This window comes from Pteropus vampyrus, unplaced genomic scaffold (genome assembly GCF_000151845.1).
Source record: "Pteropus vampyrus isolate Shadow unplaced genomic scaffold, Pvam_2.0 Scaffold75, whole genome shotgun sequence".
NCBI lineage: Eukaryota > Metazoa > Chordata > Mammalia > Chiroptera > Pteropodidae > Pteropus > Pteropus vampyrus.
In genome coordinates, this window is record NW_011888856.1 from 1,536,917 (window position 1) to 1,550,118 (window position 13,202).

A 13,202-nucleotide genomic window follows, 5' to 3' on the forward strand; every position below is an offset into this window, starting at 1 on the left:
GAATTGAAAACAGTTTTATCAATGGTAGTTAATGGCAGTAAAAGAGAGAGCACAATAAATAGAAACATTTTTGTAAAAAATTTGGAGGTACTATAGTAATAAAAGTTAAAGCATAGACTTTGGAGTTAAATATCAAAAGTTATTCTTATTTTGAACACGTCTGAGCAAGTTTGCTAACCTTGGTCAGTCTAATTTTTCTCAGTTGCAAAACGGTAACTATACCTACTTTACAGTATTGCCATTAGATATATATGTAAAGCACGTAGCAAAATGTTTAGATGATGATGATAACAATGATAATTGTGATCAACTTGTCCTTGACCTCTTCTTCAGTAGTAGTCTTTTTCCATTGTCCCTCATGTTCTGCACTCCAGACCCTTATTGTTCCAAATATTCCATGGCTCTGCTTGATTCTGGGTTTCTGCATATGGTTTTTCTTCAGTCTGGAATATCCTTCACTCATTTATTTGGAGGTATTTATTGATACTACTCTGTGACTTACACTAAGGATGTATTCTGAAGGCCATTATAGTTGAATGATTTTCTATTCTCAATTAATGAGTAGAGTAAGAAATAATAGTAAAACTTCCTTTCACTCCACTGCAGTCACTTGGCAGGACTGTGATACATTATTAAATCTATTGCAGAGGAACAGAATTTATCCAGGGGAATGCTTTGAATAAGGTAGTTGTGGGAAGGCAGTTAATATGAATAGATTTAAGTCTGTAATCTGGCTATTTGATTTCTATTTGTCCTATCTGTTCTTTGTTTGCTTATTAGCTGTAACTCTGTTCTGTTATTTTAGTGGTTGCTTTAGAGTTTACAGTATATATCTTTAATTTACCACAGTCTACTCTCAGGTGATATTATACTACTTCATATACTGTATAAGAATATACTTCTGCTTCTCAGCCTTTGTGCTCTTGTCATCTATTTTAATTTTACATACACTGTAAACTCCGTATTACATTGTTATTATTTTTGTTTGAATAGTCACTCAATATCTTCCAATAAGATTTAAATTATAAGAAAAATAGCTTATATTTACCCATATAGTTATACCATTTTTGGTGCTCTTCATTAATTTGCATAGCTCTATGACATCCATCTGATGTCATTTTCCTTTCTTTTGAAGGATTTCTTTTCACATTTTTTTTCAGTGTGAGTCCGCTGGTGATGATGTCTTTCAGTTTTTATATGTTTTATATTTTTGCCTTTGCATTTGAAAATATATTCTTTGGGTGTAAAATTTTAGTTTGACAGATTTTTTTCCCCCCTCGTACTTTAAGACATTGCTCCACTATCTTCTTGCTTGCATTATTTTCAATGAGAAATCTGCGGTCATCTTATTTTTGTTCTTTTGTACGTAATATCTTTTTCTCTGGCTGTTTTTCATATTTTCTTTAATCTCTTGTTTGAGCAATTACATTTTGATGTGCTTTGTGTAGTTTTCTTTCTTTTTTGGGGGGGGGCTTAGGATTTGTTGAGCTTCTTGCATCTGTGAATTTATAATTTTCATGAAATTAGAAAAATTTTAGCTATCCTTCAAGTACTTTTTTTCTGTTCTCCATCTTTTTCCTCTCCTTTGAGGAAAAATTACACAGACATTTAGGCTACTTAAAGTAGTCCTACAGCTCAGAAAAGTCCTACAGATTTTTCATTTTATAAAAGTTGTTTTTTTGGCCTTTTGAGCCACGCTCCTCTTGCTCAAGCCTGCTTCCACATCTGGAAGTGTACTTTCCCTTCTAATAAAGCTTTTCTTTTCTGCTGTTATAAAAGTTGTTTTTTCTCTCTAATTCATCATTTTGTATAATTTCTACTCTTACGTTTTCACGGTCACTAATATTTTTTTCTACAATGTCTAATTTTGTATTCATTCCCATCTGGTAAGGCTTTCTTCTATAATTCAAGTTGGGCATTTAAAAAATATCTTCTATGTCTCTAACTTTTTGAAGATATGGGATACAGTTATAATAATTACTTTAATGTCCTTGCTTTCTAATTCTAACATAAGTATGAATTTTGAGTCAGTTTCAGTTGATTTATTTATCTCCTCCTTGTATCACATTTTCCTGTTTCTTTACATGTTTGGTAATTTTTTGTTAGATGCCAGATACAGTCAATTTTACTTTGTTGGATGCTGGATGTTTTTGTATTCTTAAAACTGAACCGTACTTGAGCTTAGGCTTGAGACAAAGTTGAGTGAGTTGGAAGCATTTGAGTCTTGCTTTTAAGTCTTGTTAGGTGGGATCAGGGCAGTGCTCATTCTGGGGCTACTTATTCCCCACTCCTGTGCAAGCCCCTTCTGTTCACTCTATCAAGCTCCCTTTGAATTATAAGGTGTTCCAGTGTGGCTGGTGGGCACAGACAGTATTCTAGGCTTTCTAATCCTTTTTGGTGGTTGTTTCCCTGGCCTTGGGTAGTCTCCTTACATAAGTGTGCTCAGAAGTATTCAGCTGAACATTTGAGAGCATTCTCTCTCCTCTTTGGCATGCTGTCTTGCAGACTCTAGCCGCATTGGATTCTGTGAACTCTCATCATCCATCTCCTCAACTCAGGGATTCTCTTGCCTGGGTTTTCCCTCGCTGTGCCATGGCCTGAAAAATTTCTCAATGGCTGGAGCAATCATATCACTCATCTCATTTATTTTCTGTCATTAAGGGATTGCTGTCATTTGTTGTCTAATATCCAGTGCCTGGCAAACTGTTGTTTCATATATTTTTTCCATGTTGTATTAGTTTCAGGTGGGATGGTAAATTCTTTTCTTATTACTCCATGTTGGCTGGAAATGGAATAATTTTTAAATTATCGTTCTTAGTAAATAAACCTCGGTGTTGAGACTTATTAATTTAGAATGTGATATATTTTCCTAAGGGGAGGTCACAAAAGGTGGTACTCAGTAAATGCTGAATAGGAAATATTGAATGGGGGGATCTCAGCCTGCAGCCTCGGAAACCTGATCTGCCTGCCTACTCAGTGAACCGCCCTCTCTCAGAGTCAAGGACACATCACCCCAAGTTTCAGACACTGATATGTAATGCTAGAATGCCAGCCCATTAAAACGTAATGAGAAATGTAACTGCCCTTGGACTGGCATTCATGCCTGTGTCCAGTGGGATCTTTAATTCAAGTAAGCTACACTTGAATTAAATGGTAATCAAGTGATTTCTTGGTGTCGAATCCTTTTTAAATCAGGCTATTTGTTTTCTTGCTATTGAGTTGTCTGAGTTCCTTATGTGTGTTTGGATAGTAACCTTTATTGGATATATGGTTTGCAAATATTTTCCCCCATTCCGTAGACTGTCTCTTCATTCTTTTGATTGTTTCCTTTGCTGTGTAGGAGCTTTTTAGTTTGATGAAATCCCTATTTTTACTTTGGTTGTCTGTACTTTTAGGGTCATATCCAAAAAATCATCACCCAGGCCAATGTCAGGAAGATTTCCTCTATGTTTTCTTCTAATAGTTTTACAGTTTAATTTCTTATGTTTAAGTCTTTAATATGTTTTGAGGTGATTTTTGTATATGGTGTGAAATAGGGGTTCAGTTTCATTCCTCTGCATGTGGATATCAAGTTTTCCCAAAACCATTTTTTTGTCTGATATTTTATTATTTGAAAAAATTGAAAAACAATAAATATCATTTGATCCTTAGGCAGCTTTGTTACAAAAAGTGAAGTCCATGATTTCAGAACGATGATAGCCATTTATCAACCAAATAATCAGTTTTCACACAGTTTCACTAATTGCAGCAACTTCTTTGAACTGTCTGTAGAAATTCAGAAACTGTGGAGTTGTCATTTCAAAAGACTTATTCTTTATTTGCCACTTTCAGCATCACTGCAACTTAAAGATACTTAAATGATCTGCAACTGTCCGAGCTCATGGCCATACCCAGCTTCCACTGAAAATCCAGAAACTGGTTGGTGACCTTGGCCTTAGCATCCAGCTGCAGCTTGCTAGACCCCTCCATGGCAAGTGTCCAGGGCTTGAACCACCGACTCTGGTGGACACTCCCGGAGCCACCAACATTTCCGTTTCCAAAACCATTTTTTGAAGAGACATTTCTTTCCCCACTGTATATTCTTGATACCTTTGTGGAACATGAATTGACTGTAAATGCATGAAATTATTTCTAGGCTCTCTATTCTGTTCCATTGGTCTAGATGGCAGGTTTTTATGCCAGTACTGAGCTGTTTCGATTAGCATAGCTTTGTAGTATATTTTGAAGTCAGGTAGTGTGATGCCGTCAGCTTTGTTCTTTTTGCTCAATATTGCTTGGGCTATTTGGAGTCTTTTGTGGTTCTTTCTGAATTTTAGGATTTTTTTTTTTCTATTTCTGTGAAAAATACCATTGGAATTTTGATAGAGATTTGAATCTGTAGATCACTTTGGGTAGTAGTATAGACATTTTAATATTCATCTAATCCATGTACACAACATATCTTTCTATTTATTTGTGTTCTTCAGTTTTCTTTCATGAAGGTTTTATAATTTGCAGTGTGCAGATCTTTGGTCAAATTTATATGAGTATTTTTGAGGCACCGAATGGCTAATATTGTCTGGTAAAAGATGGGGCAAAAACTACTAGAGTATATAAATATGGTCATAGCAAAAAAAAAGTGAATTAGGATTAGCCAATCTTTATATCTGCTTTGTTGTATAGAACTTTCTTAATTGTAGTAATATGAAAGTAACTGGAATATTGTTTTTAGCAACTAAATTGATCCTTAGGTTCTCCTTTACAGGTAGATTGGACTCTCAATATTGGAGAGCAAGCCCTTGATATATGTATTGTCTCTTTCAATCAGTCGGCATCTTCTATTTTTGTTCTTGGTGAAAGAAACTTTTTTTGCCTGAAGGATAATGGACAGATTCGATTCATGAAGAAACTTGATTGTAGCCCAAGTTCTTTTCTCCCATACTGTTCAGGTATGTAGATTTTCTTTTATCTTTCTCATATGTCAAGGTATATACATCAGAAAAAAGCCAAACTCACACATTTTAAAATTCTAGGAAAATAGTTTTATGCTGAACATGTAATGGAAATTTTAACTTTTAAAGTTTGAAAAGAACTTTGATATAAAACACACATTAGAGTTGGTCAGTCATTTTACTTTGTACAAAATAACTTGTGGAATTGGCCTCAGGCATACATTACTGCTTTCCAAAATGTGTCTGTTCAAGATGCTTCTAAGAGAACATCAGACTCTTTTATAAGCAGAATGGAGTATAGTGATGCCTAATAGAATGACTTATCTGTAGTGAATGCCCAGTAAATCATTAGCTTAAATGTGTTAAATATTAATGAAATCCATGCTTCCTAGATGAAATGCAAAAATGTTGGCTGCTATCTAGTTATAGTTTCCAAGTCTATAATTTTTCTTTTTGATATTGGTAGCTCGAAGTTAAAAAATAATGTTTTATCACTTAAAATCTTTATGCATTAACATCAAGATGTTGTAATTAGTTCATATCATAAATCTCCTAAAGGGGATATAATATACTGTTGCAGATGGCTGTTTTTTTTTTTATTATTGCCTTTTTCTGTCTTTACCCTACAGTTTCTGAAGGAACAATAAATACTTTGATTGGAAACCATAATAAAATGTTGCATATTTATCAGGATGTGACACTGAAGTGGGCCACTCAGCTTTCTCACATTCCTGTGGCAGTAAGAGTGGGCTGTTTACAGTAAGTGATTTAATTTAACACAGATTTTTTTTTTTTTTTTTTAAAGAGGATTCCTTAGTCAAGGAATTCTCTAGAAGTTTTATGAAACAATGGCAAGTGATTTTACTAAAAAATGACAATTGACATTGCAGTGTGAATGTCAGCAATGGAAATAATTTAAACTATAACCGTTATTGGAAAAGAAGGATATAAAAGACCTTCATTGGAATCATTAATCATTTTTATTTAGTATCTCTAGATTAGAGATACTAAATAAAAATCTCAGTAAATGTATAAAAACACACTTTCTATAAAGCTTCATAGGTTCTCAGATCTATCATTTCTGCTTATTATATCATTTTATTGGACATTTAAAAACCATATATAGGCTTCTTCAGTGACACCTATAGTATCTGATCAGTGTGACCAAACCCCCCAAATTAAGAGGTTGAATGTTACATACCACATAATGACATTTTGGTCAATGATGGTGGTCCCATAAGATTATAATGGAGCCGGACAATTCTTACAGTTTAGTGACATTGTTGCTGTTGAAACATTGTAGCACAATGCGTTACTCATGTTTTTGTGGTGATGCTTGTGTAAACAAACCTATTGCGCTTCTAGTTGTCATATGAAAGTATAACATATAATTAAGCATAGTACATAATTCTTGATAATAAATGACTGTGTTACTGGTTTACATATTTACAGTACTTTTTATTTTAGAGTGTACCTTTTCTACTTATAAAAAAAGTTTGCTGTAAAACAGTACACCCTCCTGTGTTGGCAGCAGCCTCATACATCTTGTGTTTACCAGGTCTCTCGATTGCATCATTTTTTCTCTGAATCTTGTGTTGTTTCGTTCATCATGGCCCTTAAGCATGCACAATTCACTGGTAATGTTGCCAGTAAAAGACCACATCTAGTGATTGAACTGGAAATGAAATTAAAAATGATTAAAGACTATGAAGATAGAAAATCAGTGATGAGTGTTGCTTGCCAGTCAGGTGTGTCTCATTCTGCCATAGCTATGATCTTGAAGAACAAGAACAAAGTGACAGAAACTGTTAAAGACCTGTTTTATTGAAGACAATGAGACTAACAAAAATTTAAGAAGTGCCTAAATGGAGACTCTTCTCATGACCTGGATTGAAGACCAGACACAGAAACCTATCTCTCTCAGCACCATGGCAATCATAGCCAAAGCAAAAAGTTTGTTTGTGCTGTTGAAAGAAAAACTGGACCCGACTACAATGTTGAATTTACTGTTAGCCCTAGATGGTTTGAATCCAGAGCTAGAATGATTTTTCATTATAATATTGCAAAAATGAGTGATGAGTGTGAGTGCTGATGTGAAGGCAGCTGAAGAATTTTTGGAAACTCTGTGTAAGTGATTGTGGAGGAAAATTACTTACCAGAGCAAATATTCAACGTGGTTGAACCTCCCTATCCTGTAAATGGATGCCTGAAAGGACTTTCATCCACAAAGGGGGACAAGTCGTTAACTAGGTTTCAAGATTTTTATGGACAGGATAACAGTTTTGCTTGGGGCCAATGTTGCAGGCTACAAATTGAAACCCTTTGTGATCAGTGAGAACCCCAAGGCCTTCAAGGATATGAATTAGTACTCAGTGCTGCGGTGCTACAAGAGCAATAAGAAGCCGGGGACGACATAGCTCCTCTTTTCAGATGTCCTCTTGGATTGCTTTGCCAACGAAATGGAAAAGTACCGTTTGGAGAATTAAATACCTTTCAAGATACTGCTTATTATTGATAATGCTCCTGGATATCCTCTTTTTATTGGTGATCTTTATCCCACTATCAAAGTTGTGTTTCTTCCTCAAAACACCACCTCTTTGATCCAGTAATTATAACAACTTTTAAGGCTTACTACTTATGTGGCAGCCTGACCCTGTCTGGCCATTTCCTGCTCGAACAAGTTTGTTTTTGATTGTCCCCCCGTCTTCCAAGAATTCTCTGGCTGACTTGAGTTTTCTTGTAGCTTGCTGACCAATCAATGTTCTTCCTTATATCTGTAGCTTTGTGGGAATGACAAGACTGTATAAAACTGCCTGTTATGTTACAATCGGGGCTCAGCCTTTGAGTAAGAATCCGCTGAGCCGGTGCCGGCATCAGTAAATGGTACTTCCTGATTCTAGCCTCGATGTCCTGTCTCTCCATTTGAGAATCCCGCAACATTTTAAGAGGACCTTTGCTCAGGCTATTGTGATAACTTAGGAAAAGACTGAAAAGATGCTGATACAATTCTGGAAGGATTAAACATCTATGACTGCATCAAGAACCTGCTTGGGTTTGGGGTGATGTCACGAAGATGTGTATGAGTGGCATCTGGAAGAAGACACTCAAGAGGTTTGTCCGTGACTTCAAAAGATTTTCCAAGGCTAAGGGAGTTGCAAAAATCAACAAGGCTGTGGTTGAGATGGCAAGTGACTTTGACTTGGGACTGGATGGGGCTGAGTTGCTGCTGGGGTGGCTCGGTGGCTCCTGAGGAACTGACTAATGAGGAGTTGTTGGAACTGGAACAGGAACAGGAACACATTGCTGAAGAAGAGGCAAAAGAAAAGGAAACTGCAGGACAAGGAAAGAACCCCCAAGAAAATTCATAGTGAAATGTTTAGCAGAAGCTTTTTTTGACCTCCTTGAGAACATAGACTCCAGCACTGAAGAGTTTTCATTAATAGAGAGGAATGTTCATGACGCATTATCTCCCTACGAGCATATTTATGACGGAGAAAAAACAGCAAGCAAGCCATCATGGACATATTGCTGAAAAGAATGAAACCTTCTCAAGAAGAACCTCAGGCACGTCCACTGGGAGGTATTCTAGAAGAAGGCACTGTCATCCGAGGCGTGACAACTCCATGCATGTTATTGTCCCTGAAGACCTTCCAGTGGGACAAGCTGTGGAGGTGGAAGACAGTGATATTAATGACCCTGACCCTGTGTAGGCCAAGCTAATGTGTGTTCGTGTCTTAATTTTTATCACAAAAGTTTTAAAAATAAAAAAAAAGAAAAATTAAAAATAGAAAAGTGCTTACAGAATAAGAATATAAATATAAAGAAAAAATATTTTTGTAAAGTTGTATAAAGTATTTGTTTTAAGCTAAGTGTTATTACAAAAATGTTGAAAAGTTAAAAAATTAACAATTTTTGAAGCAAAGTAGTTACAGTAAGCTAAGGCTATTATTGAAGAAAAAATATTTTAAAATAAAGTTACCATAGCCTAAGTGTACAGTGTTACAGGGTCTGCGGTAGTATGCGGTAACGTGCCAGGCCTTCACACTCACTCACCCTCTCTTACCGACAAAACCCAGAGCAGTTTCCAGTCCTGCAGGCTCCGTTCATGGCAGGTGTCCTATACAGGTGTACCATTTTTTATCTTTTATGCCATATTTTTACTGTACCTTTTCTATGTTTAGATATACAAATACCTACTATTGTGTATAGTTGCCTACAGTATTCAGTACTGAAACATGCTGTACAGATTTGTAACCTGGGAGCAATAGGCTATACCATAGAGCCTAGGTATGAAGTAGGCTACATACCATCTAGGTTTGTGTACGTGTGCTTTATAATGTTTGTACAGTGACGAAATCAGGTAATGACACATTTCTCAGAATGAATCCCTGTTGTTAAGTGATGCATGACTGTATTATTATTGAAGCTCAATTAAGGGCATTCATATTTGCATTAATAGTTACTCTGAAACCTGACTACTGGAAAAATGGAAACACTTTTGAAAACATTGATTATTTAAAAAAGAAGTTGGTTTTCTCATGCTTTATGAGAAAAATGCCATATAATTGTAAGTGCCTATGCACTTAACAGAAATTATAGTTATTTTGAATCTGAAGAAAAATTAAAAAATTTGAAGTTGGCTTTTGCAGTGTCCACCAAATGGTGTTTTAAATCCAACCAAACATGTAGACTCACCAGATATTTTATATCAGATTTACTTAGAAGGAATTAGAACAAACAGGAAAAACATCTTGCTAGCAGGGCAATGTCAAGTATTTATCTTCTGGAAGAGTGATTCTTGTAGCAGTCCATATATCCATCCAAGAGCTGTTCTCTTTGGCCCCCCAAGAGACAGCTCAGGTGGAAGAAGACAGACCTGTGCTGGTGGGTATGCGGCCCATCTTGACGTATAATCTCCATGCCCTTCGGGAGCCACTGTCTTTAAATACTGAAAAGTCATGATAGTTTTTATATGTAGCTGGGGCATGGGGGAGTGAAGGATAGAAAGACTTTACTGAGACCATTTAGTTGAAATACTTATTTTGCACGTATATTATTTATAAGGGACGTGCCTATTTCAAGAATCACCATACTCAGAGAGGCTCAAAGATAGGGTTTCTCGGTAGCTACTTACAGTTAATTTATAATTTCTGATCCAGATTCAACTTAGAAGTCACGGGTTCAATAGTAACTGAAATTATTGTGAGTACAAAGCCAAATTTGCATATAGTGTGCCTCAAGATTCTTATATTCAAAAGTAGCCTGTCACATCTAAACTTAGGTACTTGTGAGTGAAACTTCTATTTTTCATAGCTTTTTCAAGATTATAATTATGAACGATTAAGTACAAATACTGCCGTTAATGATTTCTACAGTTAATATAGCAGTAACTTTTAATTATCTATTGGAAGGTGTTTCTTATTTTACATCCTTTAACATAAAAGTATAAGATTAGGCTGTTTGAAAGAATTTAATCATAATTTTTGGTAGAATTTTAAAAGTGATTATTAGTGACTCAGTTATAGCCTATTTATATTTAGAAGTTATTATTTTGAAATTAGAAGCAGTGAAATAAGTTCACTCCTGGTTTTTATTACCTTTTGGGTTAAACTTTTTTGGTAGAAGCTTCTTGGCTGAATGTGTTTATTTGTAAAGGAAATTGCTGCTATTTTAATATGTTTCTTTCAGTGAATAAGAAATATTGGATTTGGATCAAGTTGATGCAATTATACTTAATAACAGCATTTTGCTCAGAAACTGAGATGCTTTATTTCCTCCCACTCCCACCCACTTGGCAGCCCTAGTCCTCTCTACCTTGTTTATTATAAACCAGTTCTAAATATATCTGTTTCCTCCCTTCTTTTCAGGGTAAATGGCATTCTTGATTAGATAGCCTTCTTTTAGTTTAATTGTTTTAATTTTTGTGGATTAGACTATAGGAAGGTGAAATAAGCATACAGTTTACAGAATCAGAAGCGCCTGAATGTGATAATGTTCTTTAAATTTCTTAGCTATTATTATTTTCTATTTATTGCATGAGGTTAGCTATGGAAGCCTGGCCAAATATCTTACCTCTGCCGTAGTCAGTTTCCCAAATAGCTAATAAAGATCACTTATCGGCAATGTTATTTTCTCTAGAGATATGAAATATACCTAAAAGTAGAAGTGTATTTGAGTGAACGTTCAAAGTGATGGTAGCCTTTCCAAACTTTAGCTGGCAGCCATAGCCATTTTGCTTTAAAATCTGGTCGCAGCTAATTTTTAAGTGTAAATGATTTGGTCTAGTACTTAGGTATTTTTCTTCCTGGGCTAGATCCACAAAAGTAATTTCTTGTAACCGTCACTGTTTAACATTTTGTTTTTTAACTTTCATTGATATAATATTCTTGATCAGAATGTGTTCCTCATTCCTTTTCTGGATTTTCAAATTCCATCTATCTTTGAATCCTAGCTCAAGTCACCTAAATAAGCCTTCTCTACCCACCCTGGTCTCTTTTTTTCTGAATTTTTGTAGTATTTATATTATGTCGATATAATTATATTATAATATATTATAATATAAATATATTGAGTGCTATTTGATTTTCCTGACTTCTTAACTCGATCATACACTCACTCCCTTAATGTAGAGACTTTCTCTGCTTTGGCATATCACACTGACTAATCAGTCAGAAAGCTGGACATATGGTACATGATCAGTAAATACACAAAAGTCATTGTGGTTTGTGTGTGTTAGGAGGAGGGGTGGCTAGGAAGACCTTAGAAAAGCTTTTAGTTGAAAAACTTTTTTTAAATATGAAAAAATTGACTCAGAAGGATATTATTTCTTTGAAAACAAATTTATTAGAGTTTTTAAATTTCAGAGTGACTTTCTTTTTTAGTTTTAACTTTTGCTGTTAATTGTCATTTTTTTTTTCTTGTGCTTTGTGGAAAGAGAATGTTGGCCTATATATATACTTTTTGCTATGTTATAATTTTAAGGATTTCCTTTGTGGTTTAATACTCCACATAAATTTTGTAAATATTCCTGGAATTAGGGTCAAGCATAAATTCTGTTTTCAGAGCTTCTGCATTCTTCTTCTTTTTTTAACAGTCCAGAGGTCTTTTATTTTTTCACACCCATGATGCCACGAATCCAGGGGAAACGGGTTCCGGCAGGTCAGGCTCCTTTCCTCTGGCTCTCGCAGTGGGCTTCTCTGGGTGGAGCAGGCTGGCGCTTCAGTTGAGCCCAGGTACCTTTCTGTTTGGCTTCCTTCTTTTTCTGATCATTTTCCTTCACATGTTTCAGGAAGCTGTTTGGGCTCTTAGAGTGCTTACTATGCTCAACGTGTCAACGTGCGCATTAATTCCTTTGGTAGGAATCTTGCCCTTAACCTGTTTACAACAATGCCAGTAGCATCCTGGGTGACACTGTCGACTATTCCAGTTTTGCCATGGTAACTTGGTGGGGCATTCCTTTTTGAACAGTGCCCATTCCCTTGATGTCTACAATATCGCTGTTCTTGTACATTTGCATGTAGGTGGCCAAAGGAACAAATCCGTGTTTTCTAAAGGCCTAGAGAACCAATAGCAGGTGCCTCTTCTCTTTCTCTTTGGGTTGATCATTTTGGCGAATTACTGGAAAGCGGAGATTCCAGCCTAAATGAAAGCAGACTTGCTGCATTCTTACTGATATTTTCTTCTATTGATATGTCGTAGCTCAGAAGTAGAAAGTTAATCTCGCATTATTATATTGTTATGTCAATTTTTTGTTGCATAGCTAAGTGTCTTTATATATTGTAGTTTTATGTATTCAGCTTATATTGATGAGTTATATATTGGTGAGTTTTTAAAATATATCAACATAAAATGAGCTTTCTTTGTGTTCTCCTTTAATGTTCCTTTGCTTCTTTGTTTTGTTTGCGTCAATTTCATTTTGTTGTTAATTATTGATTATGCTTTGACCTGTAAATGCTGTTGCTTATGCTTTAACCTGTAACTTCATTGTGAATGCGTCTCTTGTAAACAGAATTATTGGGTATATCCACCCATTTTGAAGACCACTATTCTTTAATTAACTCATTTACAATTGTTATAATCAATGTACTTTGTCATTTTTCATCTTGTATGATATTCCCTATTTTTATACTATTTCCTTTGGTTTCCATCTCTAATGTGTGAGTTGGGGTTTCTTTGTATTCAGATTCTCCCATTGTTTGGGTGATACATACAAATACACCTCTTTTCTTTATTTCTATTAGTGTTTACTTTTCGGTTTTGCCATAATTCAAA

The 13,202-nt window shown here is 35.3% G+C and overlaps 1 protein-coding gene and 1 pseudogene across 1 annotated transcript in view; one reads left to right on the forward strand and one right to left on the reverse strand.

Moving 5' to 3' along the window:
* Nucleotides 1-13,202, forward strand: part of BBS9 (Bardet-Biedl syndrome 9) — a 396,362-nt gene that overhangs the window by 100,908 nt on the left and 282,252 nt on the right. The window contains exons 7-8 of the mRNA XM_011362511.2: nucleotides 4,745-4,928; nucleotides 5,561-5,690. Of these exons, the coding sequence (XP_011360813.1) occupies nucleotides 4,745-4,928; nucleotides 5,561-5,690 (314 nt within the window). The remainder of the gene's footprint in view (nucleotides 1-4,744; nucleotides 4,929-5,560; nucleotides 5,691-13,202) is intronic.
* LOC105293665 lies at nucleotides 3,513-3,996 on the reverse strand (annotated as a pseudogene).